At 43.6% G+C, this 21886-nt stretch overlaps 1 protein-coding gene across 2 annotated transcripts in view; it reads right to left on the reverse strand.

Annotated features, from left to right (window-relative positions):
• LOC311017372 (poly(rC)-binding protein 4-like) overlaps nt 1-20311 on the reverse strand; it is a 33834-nt gene extending 13523 nt beyond the window's left edge. The window contains exons 1-6 of one of the 2 annotated variants that reach the window (XM_084015654.1): nt 20146-20311; nt 8860-9049; nt 8681-8704; nt 6727-6759; nt 5152-5268; nt 976-1107 (exon numbers count right to left, since the gene is read on the reverse strand). In XM_084015654.1, the coding sequence (XP_083871780.1) occupies nt 976-1107; nt 5152-5268; nt 6727-6759; nt 8681-8704; nt 8860-8967 (414 nt within the window). In that variant the 5' untranslated portion in view covers nt 8968-9049; nt 20146-20311. Of the gene's footprint in view, nt 1-975; nt 1108-5151; nt 5269-6726; nt 6760-8680; nt 8705-8835; nt 9050-20145 lie in introns of those variants that run through there. The other variant, XM_084015655.1, reaches the window with a different exon arrangement.
• Between the last annotated feature and the right edge of the window lie 1575 nt (nt 20312-21886).

Here is a 21886-nt window from a genome sequence, read left to right on the forward strand (position 1 = left end):
TTCAGACATGATCATGGTCCTGAAGTTGAAGTTGTCCAATACTGTGGCGTTCCCATTTGCTTCAGCTGTATTTTGTGTCCTAAAAAGCCAGAAACTAATTAGAAGTCTTGCACATCCAGTTCCCTCCTTTTGAAATTGCTGTTTTTTTCCCTCTTTTTAATGGGCTTTTGGTTACACGCCTGAAATACGGTCCGTGGCTGACACAAGCTTAAAAGATTTTAACTTTTCATTGGTGGATATAACTATGTCAGTCATTAAGGCTCTCCTGAATTTTGAAGTCTTAAAAAAGGTTGTTGCTAACAAGTCGACTACGGTGAAACAAATACGTCATCTCATCGCAATTTATCAGCAAATGTTAGCATGCTAGCTATGCTAAGATGGCCAACGTGGTAAAAATGAATCATGTTAGCTTTGCCATTGTGGGCATGTTAGCATCCAGCTGTTAGCATTTAGCTGAAAGCACCGCTGTGTTCATGTGGAGCCTCACAGAGCTGCCGGCATGGTGGTAGACTCTTAGTAAGCCATCAGAACTAGACTGATACTGCTTGTGCGTCTTTATAATGTTGTATAATGCATTTTTATGTAAATTCTGCTTTTTGACGCGTTACTCATCTGTACCGATATCTTATTCAATTTTGGTTCTGTGGATAGATATGATCACCAACTTTTCTAGCTTTATTAAATCCATATGCTGTGATACCGAATTAGAGCATCTAATACATACCTGAATATATTGGTCCAAGCAGGAGGACTTACACTAATAGGACACAAAATGCAGTTGGGCAAAAAAAAACAAAAAAACAACCAAACAAACAAAAACAGCAGAATTGTGGAAAATGAAATATCTCTTCCATCCAGCTGCAGTTTATTTCCCCTCATCTCCAGAAGCAGATTTGCTCTCTTCATATATCAGTGTTTGTCCTGTGCAGCTGAAGGACGTGGACGGCGGGATGGATTTGTGTTTTGGCTGCTCACCTCTCTGATCTCCTTTATCTTGGCCCCTCCCTTCCCGATGAGGGAGCCACACTGGCTGGCAGGGATGACCAGCCGCAGGGTGACTGGTGGCTTGGAGCTGATGGTGCCGTTGGCCACCAGTGCAGTCAGGTCCTGGAGGGAGATGGGGGGAAAAAATGTGAGAGTGAGAGTCAGCAGGAAACAAAGAGAGGAGAGAGAGAGAGAGAGAGAGAGAGAGAGAGTCTCCTGAGGGAAACATGAGGCAGCAGAGATCAAGGTGGAAATGGAGTGCGAAAAAAGCAGCTGGAGTTGTTATTTATGTCCAACGATTAGAACTGAAGAGGCGTTGAGTTTGAATCCAGTTAATTTTATTGGTCAATTTAGGATTCAAATTATTCGAAGCACACTTTAATTTTTGTTTAATCTTTAGTCCTCACTCATTCACTCACATACTCAACAGTGTAAAAAAATTGGGTGAAATTAAAATCTCCGCAACATACCATGGCAACGTATCACTGCTTATTAGCATCACCTCACATCCTAAAAATGCAAAGCGGAGGCTATACTCATTAATTGTGATGATGAACCAAGCTCATGTTCTACTGCGTCAGCATGAATTGAAGGTCTAAAAAGAAAAGTTATAGGATCCTTACTGGACGTGGCAGGTGGAGCTAAGAGCAAGTCCAGCATTGACACCTAATTAACCTCTGTATCTGTATGTTTCACTATGTGCTGGGAGTCCACAGGAACGTAGAAACGTAGGCGATGTAGTCCAGTCCTCCTGTGTGGCGTCTTTAAAAATGCTCGTCAATCATTCATACGGCTGCTGAATTCTCCATGAAAGGGAGAACATCAATTGCAGCGCTGGAGGTGAGCAAATCATGCTTTGAGATTTTCACTCTGCTGCATAAAACTGGGCGAGAGCACATTGTCCACATGTCCTTCCCACTGCAAGCACACTGACGCTGCTCACCTTGGGATTTTAACCACAGATCTTCTGAAAATGACAATGTGAGGATATTATGTGATAGGATACACATGTAAAGATTCACAGTGCTATGATTTAGTCCCTTTTTTTTTTTTTTAACCAAGGACGGACAGACAACCCGAAACATAATGCCTCCGGCCACAGCTGTTGTAGAAGCATTATGACTTCCGTCTGCTTTATTCTCCGGAACACAATATGTCAGGATGATTAGGATTATTAGATTTTGGTGGTCAAATGAGAGAGTCACTGTGACTTCATGTCCGTCCAGGTCTGAAAAGTGAAGCCAACTCTAAAGTGCCTTAAATTTGCTTACTCTCTTCTGGCCATCAGGGGGTGACTCCATTTATGAGAAAATGACCCTACTTCTCACTTGATTTATTATCTCTTTAATATTGTAAACTTGAGTTTATGGTCTCAATCTCTAGTTTGAAGTCTATTTTCATACAGCATGAATAGACTATAAAGCAGGGTATGATTTGGGGCGTGGCTACGGTATGATTGACTATCATGGCATCGTCCAGTCTGGGAGTTTTCAGTTCACGAAAGTAAATAATTGTTTTTTTTTACCAATACTCAAAAATTCATATGGTAATTATGACAATTTACAACAACTTAAGAATAAAAAAAATAATAGATAATTTCCTCAAATGTTTAAATGTTGCTTTAAACTGAAGGAGTGTCGGACGGCCGGCACACGTTGCACAAATGCATTTCAACATATGCGACGAACAACGTCTGATGATAAAAATAGCCCAAAGAAGAATGGGTGCGGAATAGGTCTGTCATCTGCAGTATATTTGTATGTATTTGGACTAAGACCCTCACTGGTTTGATGTGTTTTTGCAGCGCAGGTAGCAAACATCCTGTCTGCTCTGCTGTGGGTGGAGATTGAGTCTTTAATTAATGAACAGTGTGTCTCTGTGAACCTTTTGAAATGTTAATACGCTGCGCTGTCTCTCTTCCCATCAGAGTTCAACACGCAACCAAATGTGTGACAGAATTGCGAAGCGCGCCACTTGTTTTTTGCGTTTGCAATAAAATGAGCAGCGTTTTGACTAAAGCAGGGGACAGTGAGGATGGGCTGCCTCCAGGGAACCGCGTCATGTTTCCAATAGCTGTGAACTTTCTATTTGAAAAAGCACATGCCGATGTGGCTCTTGTGCCTCTCTGCTCCGTGTCTATATTTAGCGAGGCGGATCAGGCTCTCTGACGTCTCGTCTCATTAGAAGACTCTGGGCGTCATTTTCTTGATTTGATCTAAAAATATGAGCCACATCCTAACTCTGAACGTTTCCAAACTCGCTTGTGAGAGTGATTTAAAAGAGACTCTCAAAGCGAATTGACATGAATAAGACAGCGCTGCTCACACAAAGAGTTGCTGGGCTTTTAATCCCCCAAGCATATTGTGTTGCTCATGGGATACGGACTCCAACGCCAACTGATTATCTGGCTTTCGTGCCTGCTGCGCCTCGACACCTGGGAACAGAATACACGCATTATACTGTATATGCGCTTATTGTGTTCATTAGAGCATTTCTTTTCGGATTATCAGAACACTTCATTTGAATAAATGTTTTTGCACTCGATGCGGCGGCAGTTAGTGATAACTTCATCCATAAAACACAGACGGAAGCACACACAAGTGATGAACTGCCAAATGAAAGAACTAAGCGAGCCGGTGTAATCATAAACTGTTGAGACGGAGACGAATGCCAAGTCGAATACTCGATGGCCAAAAAGCAGATTATTCCCCCTTTGTTTTTAATTAAATGTGTCACACATACAATAACTCAACTATGGGGGGAAGTGGCGTGTGGGGTGGGTCAGCCAACACGTTGCCATGGAAACTCAAGAGTTTCAGGGTTGGGGAAAGAGGTGAGTGTGAAAGATGTTTAATGAATACTGCCCTGTGCTCCCGGCCGGCGTGTGTTTACCGAAGGCTGTCGACCTGAGCGGGAAACCGGGCTGTTTGCTTGCCAGACTCTGCTGTGATGCTAAATCAGAGTGAAGACGGCTCTCATTCCACCATATTAATTAGGGCAGTGATGGACGGTCACCATGGGGATTAATAGCGAGAGGTAGCTGCAACTATAACTCATTAGCAGACGATGACCAGGTATATGAATGCTGCTCAGTAACGGGTACACATTAGCATAATTTGCTCTTTTTTTATGAGGGGGATCGGTGCCGCATGTCTATGCTGCAGCAGGTAGCTCCCATTAATGTTGCTTTTGTCTTCATTTTATTAGATTTTTTTCACGTTTATTACCGGAGCACTAAATGTCATATGATAAAATACACATCAACATCGGAGTAAGACCAAAAGCGAAGTCAAAGATAGAAGCTAAGCTAACCCAGCTAGGATCTATGGCTATACTCCGCTACCCAGCATGCTCCTGGCTGTCTGATGTCTGGTGGCAGGATAATAAGACTTCAGGATAACCCAGCAACAGGAGGTCATTGGCTCTAATGTGGTTCACCCCGGATGAAGCTGCATTTGACAGGCGAACCGAAGGACCGAGCTCTGGACGCCGGTGGGATGAGAGGAGGTGGACTCTGTTGACACCGATGATGCTTGGTGCTCAAACACAGTCAAAGTGTTTGGGCAGTGTTTTCCTGATCTCGATGCTGGCCATGATATCTGCCCAGGGAATTGTTTTCGTTGCTGCTGTTGACATTCCTTCAGAAAATGCCCTACAGGAAGATACCACTGATGTTTTGTTGTTGTTGCGCAGCCAAAGGGCTAATGTGAATTTCATTGTGCACAATGACAAAGAATGATCCTTTAGTCCTTGTACATGTGTATTTATAAATCATGGCCTGACAAATGACTCATCTAACAACCAGCTGTACAGCACACATCATTCCACTTACGATAGTAACGTCTGGCCTTTACCAGATTTTCCTCTGCAGTGCAATTGCATCTGAAAGTGCTATAAAACGTAGCTAAAACTTTTGCCTTCACTTTAGAGTATAATCGATAGCGATAAGAGCACATTAGCAGTAATGTTGAGGTGAAGCTCGGGAAATGATTTGTTGTTATAATGTGGTGAAATGGCTTCAGGCACTTTTCCCATCATTTTGGCTCCACAAAGACTTTGCTACGTACGTTTTCCGATCGTTCCTGATCGTCTGCGATTATGTGAAGTGACGACATAGGCTGATTTCCTGGGTATGTGTTGCCAGTGAGTGGCGTGCGTTGCGTTTACCTCCTCCAGTTTGTACGTGATCATGGTGAAAGCTCTGAAGACGCAGTCCGTGGAGCCGGTGATGGTGATGATCCTCTCCGGACAGGAGCCCTCTGAGATGTTGACCCGAGCGCTGCTCTGTGGGGACAGAGGTCGGTACATGGTCAACGTTTGGACGGAAGGGTTTGACATTCAGTGAAATATGCTAATTTTTGCTTTCTTGCCAAAAGGGAACAATGCCCCTGTTATGTCTATTTAATATAAAACTACTGCGCATCGAGCACCTTGTTAGCTTAGCATAGCTTGATGACTGGAATCAGGGAAAACAGCTAGTGTGGCTCTGTCCAAAAGTAATTAAATCCATCTACCAGCACCCTTCATGAATTTGTTTTTGTGCGGGTGACACAAACGGGATATAACCAGTTTATTTGGTGAACTTAAAGGTATAATATGCAACCATTTCCTAAAAAAAATAAACACTGTGTAGATACAATACTCATAATAAGTTAAGCTAACCATAGTTCTTGGTTTACACTCATTTGGTGGTTGCCGCGCAATAAAAAAAAGAAGTAGAAAACTTCAACAAAAAACCCAATCAGTCTGGTCGGGCAACAAAAAGGCAAATCAATGTGCTAGCCCTCAAGAAAACAAAGAATGTTCCCCAAGTAGTCACAGTTTTGTTAACTGTCTTGTGTTGAAAGTGGCCAGAGAAGCAGTACAGCCCACCCATGGGAAAGAGAGGCACGTGGTAAAAGAGGTGGAACTGAGAGCACATCACTGAATCTCAGACCGACAATGTAACAGTTTCTTCTCGGGGCATTGCCCTCCGATGACAAATCCCCTGCCCTCCTCCCGTTCATTTCTGTGTCCTTGAGTTGAAGTCACGTGATCAGCGGCAGGACATGGCTCCGAGCTCTGGGACGTTTTCTCCCAGTCACTCCAGTGAGTCATGCTCCCACTGTGACTGGCCTGACAGGAAGAGGTTCATGCAGTGGGAAGTAAGAAAGGCCAAAACTGGCTGGCTGGAAGAATGGATGTATGACTACCATGGGTGAGTGGTTTATCCAGCAGCTCTGCAGGGCTGCATTGTCCTGTGACTTCACTAGTCCTCTCTTCACCTCGTAAAAGTACGAAATAAAACCTTAGCACCCAGAGAAAGTATCACATGTACTGCCATGAGTGTTAGCCTAATTGCTTTTTAATACAACGAGTTAACCAAGCGGCATTAGTTTGGCTTGCAACCTTGAGATTTACAAAAACGGTAATGGAGGGGTGGACAAAGAAGTAGTTTTAAGCAGGGAAAGGAAAGGAAATGGATTTGGTGAGGGAGCAGCTGGGTAGTGAAAGATGGAGAGAGAGGATTTTAATTGAAAAGGTGCTATTAATGGCCAAAAGGCAATTCGGACATTATACCTTCTCTGTGTGCTTTTCAGACTCAAACAGGCACAAAGAACCAAGCTTTATTGAGCTGAACCTACTGGGCTTGTCGTCAAGGACGAGAGTAGGCAGAAAAGATGTTGGTTGGCTCATGTCTTAGTATAAGAAACAGCAAAAATTATGCAGATGATGTTACACTCTTAGTCGTGGGCACAGTACCTCTTCTCGTATTCGCTTCACGGTCTCTCCTTTCTGAAAGAGAGAAGGACAGCTTTAAACAGAATCATATGCGTCATTGGAAACATCCGACCTCTTTTGAGTGAATCTGGCTATTTCAAACCACGAAAGTCTGATTTGGAATTCGACGGAACAAATTTCGTCTAGGGTTTCGACACGCTATGCGATCGCAGTGGTTGTCCTCCGCGTTCCCGTCTCAAAGAAGATATCAAATACATCCGTGTGTCTAAACCTGCTGTAATGGCTGTACATGCAGTGTGTGAAGACCCCCTGCTAGGGAGGAGAACATTTTGTCAGACTTGTATCACGCTGCAGCACAACCTCTGCTGCTTTTTTTAGATTGTCTCTACTCCCGTCCGCTGTTTCCTTTTGGATTAAATCCATATAAGCTGTCACACCTCCGTTCCCACCTTCATGCAACCACCGGCAAACACTTCTTTACAAGAATATCAAAAACTGTATTGCCTCCCACACTTGGTTACGCTGTTTCTTACAAATGGGGGGGGTATTGTATCTGGTGCATTGTGATTCTGGTGCTGGTCCTCTTTTGATGAGAATGAGATGAGAGGTTTTCCTCAGAGATGGAGTGGCGAGTCGTAAGTCCAGGTACGGCAGATCAAGTGCTTCTCTCTGTCGAGCTGCACAGCAAGCGTCGAGCTCATCTATCATTCTTTTCTCTGTTTTCTTTTAGATTTCTGCAACCCATTCTGGCACTTTTCTTTCCAGCACTTTCCATTTCTTTGTCCTCGATCGGTCTTGTATCGGTGTCTTTTTGTAGGTGTTGTATTACAAGGCGTGATGGCTGGAGCTACTGATGCAGCGTCGAGCAGCCAGGCCCTTCCTAACAGACACTTAAAGTGCCCACAAGGGGCCATCAGTAATACGTCTTTGGAGCTCAGTTTCAACGTGGTGGGGGGGTTGGGGCTTGCGGTCGATGCGCTAATGTTTTTGCCTGATGGATTACTGGGTTGCATTACGGATGGTGGGGGTGGTGGCAAGGTCTTAAGATTGGTCGGGTTGCTTTAAGTCAATTACATTTAGGGTGGGGGGATATTGAAAATGCTGCTTTGCGTTGATTTATTGAGACGAAGAGGAAAAAGAAAATTCCAAAAAGGCTTATTGTGAATTAACATACTGCCTGACTTGGTGATTCTCAAAGTAGAATCCGTTGCTATAAATTATAAAATGGGGCCGTGTCATTAATAGTACATATCTACAGATATGTACCAATACAAATGGGATCAATAAAAAAAGCTTATTGTGTCCATTACTCCCACCCGAATTAGCTGGTTTAGCGTTACTGAAAGTTGTCAAGATATATGTAGGCCAACTTATTATTCAACTCTTCAGTAACGCTGCTGTTATTCACATCAATTTTATGCTTCAGGCTCTTTGGCAGTGACTTTACTCGACCTTACCTTACCAGACAATCAATTAAACTGTCTTTTCTTCCTGTAAGTGTTTTCCACCAATCAGGACCCTGTAGTAGCAGTAAAAGCCCAATTACGTTTCCAGAATTGCAGTTTTTACCCCTCCCTCTTCGGTAAACTGCCTCCTTGGCAGAGGTCTGAGAGAATTTTCTAGTTAAATATGCAGTTATCATTATGGATTTCCCTTGTGTTAAGGAGTCTCCACACACATTAACGTCTGTTTTGGAAGAATGTGAAAATATTGACCAGAGCTAGGCTAATTATGCCAAAATAGATTTCATTTTAATTTTAAAGTCCACACCGTATTTTTAAAAATTCTGGCCCTTGGAAGAACGTAGTTGATAACTACACCAATGGAAAATAAATATTCATGAACAAGTCACGAGCATAGCATTTCAAAACATCAACCTCCTCTGATAATGGAACGTTATTTTGCTTTTCAATCATTAATACCTTCATACATAAATGCAGTATTTAGTGTAGTAGAATAAAAACAAAACACTCACCTTTCCTATGATGCTGCCAACCTCCTAAAAAATACAAAGAGATAAAGTTAATTACACACCCTAAAAACAATTTTAAAAAGCAAACACATTTATGACCCTCATCGTAGAATTGAACTGATTTTATGAATTTCTTAAATATTTTATCAGGTGGTGACAAATCAGACAATGGAGGCTCGTACCTTTCCGTGCATGAGCAGTCGTAGTGTGAGGGTCACTCCCAAGCCCCCGTCTGCAAAGTCCTGCTCACAGTTCATAGTGATGTGGGAGTGGCACGCAGGGAGACGCATGAACAAGGCTCATTCGCTGGTCACACAGTCAAACGAAGGCCGGCGCTCGTTCTCTGGCTCTCCGAGGTCGTTCAGCGCCGCTCTGAGAGACAAAACAACGGCGGAAGTTACAGAACGATTTGTTTCGTCGTTTCAAAAGAAATCCCACCAGGAAAACCAGGGAATCATGCACACACACACACACACACACAAACACATTGTAAGAAATTCATTGTCATTCTTCCCCGAACATTACGTGCCCCTATTAAACTAATGGTGGCGTTCTAGTTCATTTCTTGAAAACAGCATGCTCACAGTGAATCTAACGGCATTGTTAACCGAATGATGAAGTCAAAGTACAACACATTTATACCTTTTTTTTATATATATATATATATATCTCTGTGGGGAACTTCATTAGTCTCTGTAATATTGAAGGTGAGTCATAACAAAGTCATAATGAAGAAGACCACTATGTGTGCAGGATGTTGACCAGAAGCACCAGCCGTGTCAGCGATGTTTTCACCCCCATCAGGGGTTTGTGGGGTTCCTTACAGACTGTGGCCGGCCATCGATGACTAACACAATATCTGTGCATCTTCATTAACTGACAAGCAGTTTCTCTCAGAGCGAGTTGAAGGATTTGTGAAATTGGATAAAAAAAAAAAACCCATACATTTCCTTTCAGAGTTTCATGCAAAGTTAATCAAATTCAATTCGAAACGGTTTTTCATAAAACTGAAAATTGTTTGGAAATTCTTTGGGGAACGGGTTTTTCTATCGTCTCCCATCACAGTCAGAAGAAAAAAAAAAACAGTGTAATGGCCAGAATTTATACACAGGCGGCAAATGAGGAGCATCTGCTGATCGTAGAGCGGTAACGCCTGTCAGTAACGTGACAAACGCACATACGCTCGGATGATTAATGTGTGAGTCACCTGGCCGCCGTCTCGGCATGATGTGTATAATTAGTCGGTGGAGTCATTCATGTTTCCTCTTGATTTATATTTGCTTACGTTTGTCAGCGTGGACAGGGGAAGTAGACGGATCTATGTGCGGCGCATAAATAGAGCTTCACCCACGCGGTGTGATTAGCAGAACTTACAGGCAAAGAGAGTTTCCGTGTATTTGACAGAGGCTTTCCATACTAATTACTATTGTCGTTATCGCTGCCAGGAGGCTCATGTGCTTGGTCGTGAATGAGTGTGCACCTCTGTGTCCGTCCACGGCTTATCTAGCATTCTGCTGGAAGTGCTCAAGGGGCCTCTCGTGGTTGAGGTGACTCCAACCTTCTAAAAAAAAACACCTTTTATTGCCTGTTTTATAATGCCATCGACTGCCTGACGACTCCTCACTCAATACTCTTAGCTGGCCTCCATGTTTTGTATGGTGTGGTGTGCACATCGCCGCTATGTGCAAACAGCTCGGTGGGTTTAATTTTCTGCAAGATTGTATGGAATGGCATGTATGGAACACACCCCTCCTTGTTTGAGTTTATTCAAAGTGGGTTTTATGACGTCTTACAGACCATGAGTGACTCGATGGGGGGCAGACACACCCGACTGAGATCTCTACTGAGTGCAGCTTTCTAATTTTCTTTACTTATTAATCAGTGGATTATGTCAGAAAAAAGGTCACCCTAGTGCAGTCTTCAAATGTCCAGTCCAAAAGCCAAAATCCAGTAACTGTACTTAAAACCGTCACATGAATCAAAGTAAAAGCAGCAAATTCTCACACCGGAGAAGCTCTATCCAGAAAATGTTTGGCATATTTTGCTTAAACAAGATTAAAGCTGGCAGTTTAATCCATCAGAAGTGCTTATTGGCTGAATTGCTTTGGCTTTTTTCTGTTTGTATACTGTATTAAAAATGCATTTATCATTTATTTATTCAGGGAGACCTTATGATTTATTCTTATTTAAGATTGTTTTATTTTGTGAACATCCCTTTTTAGTGAAAAACAAATCATCAAAAATGTGTCCTTGACTGTGGATATTAATATTTGAAGTGACAACAGTAGGTTTTGCTGCCATTTTTAAGAGTTCTAAGCATATTTTGATTATCGGGATGATATTTTGAATCGCCTTCATTTTGGCAAAGGTTAAACATGACATGACATTTTATTATCGCCCCGTGCCTAATCTGTACCAAGACAAGTGATCGACACTGCCATCTCTAGAGACGTTATAGCTTCAATGGTAGCTATGGTAATTGGTAATACTACTAATCTATTAATCGACTTATCGTATCAGCTTTGCTTTTGATATTTCAATGACAAGCATTTGATTTAAAATATGCACTTCAGATACTTGAGCTATCAGATAAGGAATCCTTTGTCGTCATGGATCGTGTTAACACGGTAACAAACACTTCTCTCTCTTTTGACTCATCAAGGCCACTTGTTTGTCTGCCAACTGCATTCCAACCAGCCTACAGAGTCACTGTACACCAGCCCACTGCTGCAATCCTACTGACGCCGACAGCATGTGTGTGTTTTTTTATAAATCTGCATGCTGTCTGTAGATTCGGGGGGGAGCTACGTGAGGAGATCATGTTTAATAAATGGGTGTTATTTTAGATGCGATCCAATTCCTGAGAGTCTTTTGTAGGCAGGTTTATTGCTTTTGCTCAGTGCACAAGGCCATCTCTGCCTGGCTGATTTATTCATGCGCTGGGTGCTTGCAAAGACGCGTTATAATGCTTACACACATCCTTCTTAAGATTCTACAGAGCCCTGACTGCCTGTGTGGGTTTTTGTATTCCCCTCGCTGGCGTGGCGCAGTCTGACACGCCAGCCCGTCAAAATGGGGGAGTAAGTGGAGCAAAGTGTCATTTCCCCGGATTAGATTGCATCAAATCAAACTTACTCTGCTTTTTTTTCTCCTCTGTTTTTTTTTGAGAGATGCTCAGTGCATTGACTTACTTAAATATTAGCATCAAAGCTCATCTCCATACAATTTCCATAAATATCAAACAAAGCCCAGGGGACGGACTGGAGATGAACAAAAAAAAAAAGGAACATTTGGCCTGCTGTTAGCCACAGATGTAAGGCCAAGTAATCATGACTCTAAGCTTGATCGACGCTTCCTGAACACGTGTTATCGCGGCGACTACTTGTACAAAACCCGCGGGGTAACTTCATTATGTTTAGGCACTGAAGGGCACGGCTAAAATGTTAGCACTTTTATTGCATTAGGAGCTAATGGTTGAAGGGATCATTATGGGGCTGCTCTGTGGGTTGATAACAAGGCCTGCGCTCTGTGTCTGTGTGAGGGCGGAGAGGCTCTGAACACGCAGCCTTCCAGGATGAACAGAACCCCTCTGTTCTAAATTAGACCTGGTAACTCGGAGCAAAGTGCCGGCTGCAGCGCCGGGCTGCCAAAATACAGTCGGAACAGCGGAGAGAGGCGGAGACGACATCCAGCGTCCTCCTCCTCTGTCACTGACGGAGTAACCTTGGTCCTGCTCTGCCTGACTGAATCGTGTATGCAGGAGCTTCTCGTTATGAGTCACTGCTTGTGTTCTTCTTTCGCTTGCCAATAAAGCTGATTCTGATTATTTATTTATATTTATATATATATATGAATTAAAGGGACAGTCCACCCCAAAAAAGAAAAATACATTGTAATTGTAGTGCTATTTCTGTTCAGAGATCGTTTTTTGGTGCAATTGACTTTGATTTGAAATAAAATGGCTCCTACATGGAACTTGCTCACAACAAGGCCTGTGGATTATTTTGAGTAACCAGGTCATGATTTCTTCAAAGAGATGTTGTTGTTGAGTTTTTTCCTTTTGGTGCACGGAGCACCACAAGTCGTATATAGTCCCATTATAGTGGGAGAAAAGACAGACATCTCCATGGTGGATATCGCCAAAACTAGGCACCTCACACCAAAACAATCTGGATTGCTTACAGGAAATAGGAACAATATGTATGTTTTGGGTTGAACTGGTTTTTTAATGGCTTGTTAAAGAAGCATTTAACGATGTGTCCGGACAGAAATCCGACAATTAATCGGCTATCAGCATTTTCCTGCTACAAACTGATAATCGTTATGCCGGCCTTTAAAAATCAACCGTCTGTCGACTTCAATTTCAAAACTAATACACAAAACTATTTTCCGAACTTCACTGATGCAACTTATTACGACATGTGATAAAACGATTTATAAATTCATTGTTCTAATTACAGATCGGATCATGCCAAAAAAAACACACACACACAAAATAAGCAGCAGGTTTTAACTTATATCAAGAGGCATTTTCTTCTTTGGTCTTACTTCCATGAAGCATACATCAAAGACGTCACGGATAAAAGCAACCAGCGTGCATCGCTTGACAGCAGCCAGAAATAGTTTTTTTTCTTTTCTTGTCATGTTTTCAGGAGCGTCTACTCCAGAGAGTGTGTCGAGATGAAAGGATGTTGTACGTCCCGCTTGTCTAGAGGACTGGACACCTGTTCAGAGGCAACCATGTCCCTCACACAACAGACGGATCCGGGCCCGGCTTAGAGGAAATGAAGATGGAATGAGGACATGCCTGGTCTCCACGGTGAAAGGATAGAAACAGGGTTTCCCTCCCCCTGCACAAGGTCCAACAAGGGGGTCTGGGGGTATTGAGTGTCTGCTCGATAAACGCACAGAGGCAGAGAGAGGACAGGGTGTCCCCCGGGTGGGCACATATACTGGCAGTAAGTGAGAGGGTGTCCACACACAAGGCAAGAGGTGAGAGGCCGTTCACACAAGTAGAGATGGTGACATTCACAGGTCTGTGTGCGCCAAAACAAAGCACACACACACACACCCCGCATACAGCTGCTGGGATGAAAGGCGACGACGACACACACACACACACTTATGCAGAAAGTGTCCCGTTGAAACACGAGAGTGAACGAGCTTTGATCTGCTGAGAAGCTCCACAGGAGGACGTTGTGTGCAGTCGTATCAGTCGTGAACAAACTCAAAGTAGCAAAATACCACGTTTGAAAACATGGGATGACACGCTGAGAGCACCTTTTCCTGACACACCGATGAGAGAAAAATCACATACAGTACAAGAGAAGAGTGCTCTATAGCAGTGTTTTTAAAATGACAAACACCCAATTCACTGCCATTTCCGTATCGGGCTAGTTCAGGATGAACTGTTCATCGCCTGGAAAGAAGTCAAGATCCGGATCGTCTGTGATTCTGACCTGACTCATCTCGAACGAGGCTAATATCTTGAATAAGCAAAACAAACCATTTTGAAAAACGATATGTTTATGTTATTAAAAAACCCTCAGTTATCAGTAAAACAAATACGCTAACCTTTTGTTTTAGTGTCAGTGTTACAAGTTGGCTGCCATCGTCGGAAGAGTACGAACATTCAGGCTCCCTAAAGTGGCTCAAATGTGTCCTGTAGATATTAACTGCTCTCTGCGCTCCTCCTCACTAATGGTCTCAAATGAACCAAACGTGGTAGAAATCCAAACACGTGGCGGTTGATTACCTATTGTACCCGAGAGCGTAACGTGTAGAAGCTCTAAACAGGGGGAAGGATTGGACGAACTCATCTGACTGCACATACGAAAGAATACTTACATTTCTGCAGAATTACGACACATTATGCACAGGCTTCTTGATTAAATTAACTCAATTCAATGCGAATGAATTAATTGCAGGGGTACTTTAGCAGCATCAAGGCCATAAGTCATGCTGGGATTCATCAGTAATATTGCTTTATGAGCCGAGATGGTGGTGATTTTAACGAAGCTGAGAGAAGAATATGTACGCAGCATCAAACTGCTTTACAATTTAGAACTCCTCTCAGTCTTTCAGAAATTATATTATTTGCTCTATTAGCCATCACTCTTCCCCAACGGACCCCGCCCACTTTAATCCACCGACAAACAAACAAACAAATAGAGAAATCCCTGTAGTAAAAACGTTGAGAAGGCCTTTTAATTTTAATATGCATACTGCATACAATATAGCTCTATTATATGACAACTTAGACACTTGATTTAAGTATGAAAAGGTTTCTGTGCCGTGGCTGCACTTCTACAATCTCTCCACTGAGGCGAGAGAGAAAAAAAGAGAAGAGATGGAGGAGGAGAGGGCTTCAGTTGTGAAACAGGAGAGGCTTGAAATTAAAGAGCAGTGTTTCATCTCTCAGCATGTCTGTCTCAGCTCTGTCACATATAATGGTAGGGGTCAGTCATCGGGGCAGAGGGGACTGTCCTCTTCTATCAGCCCCCCTCCCCCCTCGGCATCTTCTTGGTGTTAAAGCAAAACCGTGTGTCAGCCTGCAGTGCCAGCCGCCTGTCAACCACAGGGCCCCAGAGACGGTTATCAGACCCCCGGGTTTCCTGCTGCTCCTGGAGCCGGCTCGGCTTCCCGCAGCAGAGAGGCCACGTTCATCGCAGACACTGCCCCGAAATGTGGGCTGAGGCTGATAAGGTTACCCCCCAAGGTCTGTGTTTTAATCCATAATCTGTGAATACGGCTACAAGTTCTCCTGAAGATTGTGGAAACAAATCTGCTGAAGAGTTGCAATGAAAGCTTCTAATTTGCGCCGTCACCAAGTTACTGAATTTTTAAGCGTTTTCCAAAACTGCAGGATTTCAGGCTGTCATGACGATTTTCGATAATAAAATATCCAAGTAATACCCCCCCCCCCCCAACATACTTTTAATTTATTATATTTTACAAAAAAGCAGACTATTTCTTATTACAATGAGATGACAGCTCAGAACCACACATTATCGACATCAGACAGGGATTGCATTGGCAAAAGCTGTCATATCTGGCACAAATCATCACTTTTGGGACATCTTATTCGTCACGGCAACTTACAATCACATCAATCTGGGCTACAAAGTCAGCATAATTATGAGGGAATCCGATAGCTAATGAACAGCAATGCAACCGACGCTCCATTATGTCAGACCTAATCAATCTGTGACTGTCGGGATGGAGCAGTTAGTTAGTTAGTTCTAAATAAGTGTATCCCCTTGAAAGGCGACGGCCACATACATTGATCAAGTCTCCTTTTCACGAAGGATGCCGTCTGCTCATTAGGTGAACCTGAGTTCCTTCCTGCTCCTCATTATCGCCAGCAGGGATGAAAAACGAAGCAAACGCGCAGATAATGAACCTTATGTCGCCGTGTTTCTGGGTCGTCGATTGTTTTCTCCCATTGGGTGCCGGTTCCAGACACGCAGTGACACGTCTGAGCCTTTATTTACACTGGCTTCAGTTAGCATGGGGACGCTGCCGCCCGAGCCCATACACTGCACACTTGTCATTAAGCTTTCCATGTTATTTTTCTCAAGGAATTGTCTCTGCTGTCATCTTCAGATTTCTTGTTTTTTTTGTTGTTTTTTTCAATAATGGTGCCAATATATATGACTATATATATATTCAAATTTAAGAAGCTAACAGTCTTGTTTTTTTGTGTTTGATAACCAAAATAGCTGCAGATGAATTTTCTGCCAATCAATAAATAGTTGCAGCTCAGTGTTGCTGACCGGTCTTTTTTTTGTCATATTATAGATCTCCTACAGTAAATCTCTACTTGGCGTTGTACCTCCCATGTTGCACTGCTGTTTTCTTTCGATTACACAGTTTGACTTCTCCAGAGTGTTTATCCCCCTGGACTCAACACTGGAATTCTCTGGTCATTTGCCTTGCCTTGACTTACAATGGCATGCTTCTTATTATTAGAGAGCTTCTATTAGAGCCATATATCATTCTGAATGGCTTTTTTGGCATGGTGGAGAATACACTTTGGCAGGGTATTAACTCCAGCTTTTATCCCATCCCTCTTGCTTGGATGAAGGTCACTCTCTCTCTCTCTCTCTCTATCTGCAAAATGACTTTGCTCTCTTCTCTTTCATCCCTGCTTTCCTCCCATCCTCCACACCAGGGCATGAGTCAGAGAATCTGACACCTCAGAGGAGAGGAGAGAGAGAGAGAAGGGAGACAAATTGAGAGAGAATGAGGGGGGGGGGACAGTCGAATGGACGAGAGACGAGTTGATCAATATCTGAGAGAAACAAGTAACCCGAGAAGATGTGGCCCTGCTTCCCTGCTTCCTTGACGAGCTGTATTGAGAACGACAATTGAATTAATCAAAGCACAGATGGTGCAGGAGTCCTTCCTCCCGTTCACTGTCCAACATCCCTCACAGCGGCGTACAGTACGGCTGCAAAGTCACATTGTTTACAGCGGCGCTACGCCGAAGTCGCCGCTGTGCCGTTTGGTATCAACGCTGCCCGTGCACATTGCGCTTGAAACTACATATTACATAAGCTCCTCAACAAACGGAGCACAAGCCCAAAAATAGTGCAGTCCCTGTTAAATATTTCAGGCACTCGGCAGCTGAAGAGGGGGGATAAAAGGCTTCTCTCCTCCTTGGTCGCAATACAAAAACAGACACTGATGCAGATGGCCGATTGAAAGAACCCCTCCATTTAGCATACAGTAAAGCAAAGCGGATTCCTGTCACCAAGGCAGTCTTTTAGGTTATTTACTTGAATTAAAGCTCCCGGGCACCGCTCCGCGTACCCTGAGCTGCATTCTGTACAGTGTCGACGGCACGATGAAAGCCGCCCTTTCAGGGTAACTCCTGAACTAAATACATCACGCTCATGAGACTCTTTGCGAGACACAACAGGAGAGTCATGGGGCCCGCTGGGTCAATCTTTGGAGCTCCACACAGAGCTATCTCTTCATAGGGGAGGGGAGGGGGGGTTGGCCTGGGGCTCGGTAAGACAGACACTGGGTCAGTCTTAAGAACGTCAGCGAGGGTCACATTCTGTTTCAGGATGAAAGGCTCTCTTCATGAGCAGCACAAGACGCTCCAAGACAAAAGAATCCACACTGTTTGCTCGAAGGGGGGGAGCATCACAAATCAAATCATCTGATTTCGCTCCACGCAGCCCACTTATAACGGGCCGACATCTATCGCAGTCGGCAAAGCCGGAAAAGAGAGGGTTGAGCCTCAAGGGTCTGTAGTTATTAGATGGCGACAAGCACAGGTTAATTGCTCGAATGCAGGTTAATTGCTTGAGGGGATTTATCTCAAATATTGGAGAGGAAATTAATTTGTATGACAACAACATCTGAATTAAGGCCTGAGTGAAGGCAGTGATACGTAAAAAAAAAGGGTCCAGAAGCACCGCGAGTCGTTGCAGGATTTTTAAGTCGACATGGTGTGTAGATGAAGCACAGGAAACTATTTAGGACTAATTTGATATTGACACGACTCAAGTAATGAAGGGAATGTGTTTCAAGGCGTTTTTTTGTCAATGGTGACGGCTCTGCTCCCCGTGTTATTAACAGCTAAATTATCCCCGTGTACTCGTCATCTAGTGAAAGGTGATTGAATATCCACACTCTCTCTCTGCAGAACAGTTTAATAAGGTAAAGCTGCTGCACTAGGCTGCATTTACTTGATGACTGCAAACTAAAACCAAGCATTGTGCCGGTTCCACCTCCCCCCCCCCCCCCCTCCACCCCCTTTTTTTTCAGTCTGCAAGAACAGCATTTTAGTAGATGAGAGGGATTATTGGCAGCACCCAGACGTTGGAGCAGCATGTGTCAGGTCTTGCTTCTGTTATTTATGATGCCTCTCGGCCCCAGCCCCTCTCGCTCTGCAGCAGAGATGCAGGTGGGGTTTCATTATTGAAGATGCTCTTCCACTTCTTATTAGATCTCTGACTCTCGGTCAGAGTGCATTAAGGAATTGCATTCTGGACCAGAGAGGCCGGGATACACGACGGCCTGTCTGTGTGCCCCCTAGAGTTCCTTCTAAAAGATACGTCTGCTTCTCACATCAGCCGAGTCATACGTCCTATTCCCTTTTCAGGAGCCAATGGTGTAATTGCACTCAAGTGGACGCCCCCCCCATCACAACACACTCACACACACACACAAATGCACATAATCAAATTCTATTCTTTATTGATCGGTTACGTGCTTAGGGAGATAAATCTGAATCATGTTCTCCTAGTTCTTCAACCAAATAGTCAATGCAATGCATTACACCTAACTGAATGTGCAATTGCGTCCTATTTCTCTCCATGTTTGCTTGAGTGGTGCACATGCAAGATTCATGAGGCTCTCCAGGCAGCAAGCATCGTGATTTCCTGAATCAATCAGCTGGTCCACTATCAGCTGCTTTTTAAAAAAAAAAAGAAAATGTTATTGATTCTTTTTTTTTTCTTTAGTGCCTGAACACAATCAGTGTGTTGGAAGTCATGGGCCTAAAGGGGGTAAATGTATCCCATAATGCAAAACATGTGAGTGTTATTAAAACTATAAGTGGAAACAGTGCGTTTGTTTCATTCCAGCTAGTCTAATCTTAGACAAACCTCAAGACTAGTTTGCATTCACACAGTACGGTTCGTTGAGATGTTGACGCGCCTGTTTGTAGCATCTGAATGAAATGAATCCTTCCAAACGACTTGTGTTTACAGCCTGCCAACGTCTGACTGAAAAACCTCTGGAAACCGTATGGATAACTGGCTTGTTGTGTTCATTTAACAACAACCAAATGTGACTCTTAGATCTATTGGTGGAAGTGAGTTAAACCAAGTAGCATCTGCACCTTTCTGGGTTTTTTTTTTTTCTTCTTTCATTTGGGTCAGCCAAACAAGACAGTTTCTCTACCCGGTGTAAAACTAATGCAATTAGGCATGTTGGTGAATAATGGTGCTGTCACACACACTCGCTGCCTCAGCACCAAGCAGGCGCCCACAGAACCAGACTTGTTGAGAATGATCTCTGTGTTCAGGACTGGCCTGGCCAGGGGGGGGGGGGGGGGGGGGGTCCACTTGCATTATCATAAAGCACACAAGAGACCAATTGTCTCTCTCCCCCCCCACCCAATGTTACTGCCCCCCCAACCCCCCCTGCTCATCTGTCGACTTTGTGCCATATGCTGGATTTAACAACCCAGTCACTTTATGGGTAATTCAGCTCCAGCTAGCAATTCCGGATAGGATTCTCGTTTTAATTCGGTGATTTCTCGTTGAGTTTGTTGGTTAAATTATAATTTAAAAAAACAACATCTCGAGGGACACTAAATACGACGGTGGATAGCGATATAGCATGTCACCTTATTTGGCTGAGAGCTGTTTCAAGTTGGAGATTTCAGAACACCAAAATCAAATAAAAAATAATGTTCTTTATCCAAATAATCTTAATAGATGACTCACCTGTTCTCATGTAAAAGGTCGCCGGCTGCAGTTCCCACTAAAGTATCCCCATGGACGTGTGTTGTGACCGGGCTGTGTATCCACATAGAGTCCAGTGACGCGGACGTGAAGTGCGGACTGTCCTCCCGGTGTGTCAGCAGACTGGAGTGCAGGGCGCCTGTGCGCGGAGGAGGAGGAGGGGGGGAGACACGCGCACACACGCGCGCGGAGAGATGCAGGAGGAGCGACAAGCCTGATCACCGTTAACCGACGCGTTCTCGTGGGGGGAGATACTAGTCTCTTCCCTGGCTTTGGCTCAGCTGCTTCCAAGCCTCCAGTGTGTTTGCACGACCCCCCGCCTCGGCCGCTGGACTGAGATCCTGTCCCCACGGGACCTCTGCTGGGCGCGTGGCGCGCTTCCCCTCGCGCGTCTCACGCGCCGCAGATCGACACATTCGGGATTATTAAGCTTCTGCGCGCTGTGAAATCATAGCATGACGAGGGGAAATGGAATTGAGTAAATGCAGAGACATTAGCAGGTCTCACTTATAGTGGAGGCATTTACAGCACCTTCCATTTTACTAAAACATCACCGCTGCTCTAAATTTCATTTCCATTTAAAGAAATCATCCCAGTATTTCCTGGACAACTTAACATGTTCCAACACACATCTTGCACCAAATTAATGTTTTAAAAAAAAATACAAAATGCATCGGTGGTGCAAATATAAAATTGAAGCGTTTTCCTTTGAAGTTTGTGTTGCGGATGAGATCAGTAACTCACATAGCGCCATCTAGTGTATTTATCCTGATATTGGAAATCCACCAACACAAGTCTTTTTTTTTTTTAAAGAGACATATCCATGGAAGAATGTTTTGTGCCATGGATGATTATTCTATCTCACCCTGCACATGTGTAATCAGTAGCATTAGGTATCCATAGCAATGTAGCTGAGCTTCTTTCCCTTTAAAACATGTGACACAAACAACACAATGTGAACTGAATTATACTTGAATCAGTCTTCAGTTAAAACTGTGATGAATGTTCGGCTGGTTAATTTAAAGACATTGAAGGAAGGCGTCTCGTCAGCTGGCATGCTTCCTGTGTGAAAGAGGGAACGTCTGGGTAATGATGAGCGTGACATCTCCATCTATTTCACAAATTATCTCAGTTGTTTCCCAGGTGCCTCTCATTAACGGCAAGAGGATGGATGTGAACTCATACTTAAATTTGTAAATAAAATGTCTATTCATCACTGCTTGACAGTTTTAGGAGGCTATTGTCTCTGAAAGCTGTTACATTTTGTTGCTTTGTCAGTGTGATGGCGACATTATCTCCTGGCTGGGAGTCAAAAAGAGGGCAGAGAGGCTGCATGAAGCAAATAAGCAGATATTTATAGCAGATTCATTTGCAGTTGTTATTAGCTCTTTATTTCCCCAAATATGCGATGAGAATTATGACTTAGGCAGCTACTGAGTTTCACAACATGTTAAAGGGACAGTTTGCCTCCAAATGCAAAACATATTTTTCCTCTACCTGCTGTGCTTTTTACCAATCTGGATCATTTTGGTGTAAGTTACATTTATTTGGAGATATCGGCAGTAGAGATGTGCTGCCTGCTTTTTCTCCGATATGATGGGAATAGATGGCGCTTCGGAATTATGGCTGAAAGAAAGTAGTTCCTATAAAACGGCTCACAACGCGACCTGTGGATGAAATTGAGTAACCGGGTCATGATTTCTGGAAAGAGTTTTACAGCTAA

Source organism: Eutrigla gurnardus, assembly GCF_963514095.1.
Source record: "Eutrigla gurnardus genome assembly, chromosome: 8".
Lineage (NCBI taxonomy): Eukaryota > Metazoa > Chordata > Actinopteri > Perciformes > Triglidae > Eutrigla > Eutrigla gurnardus.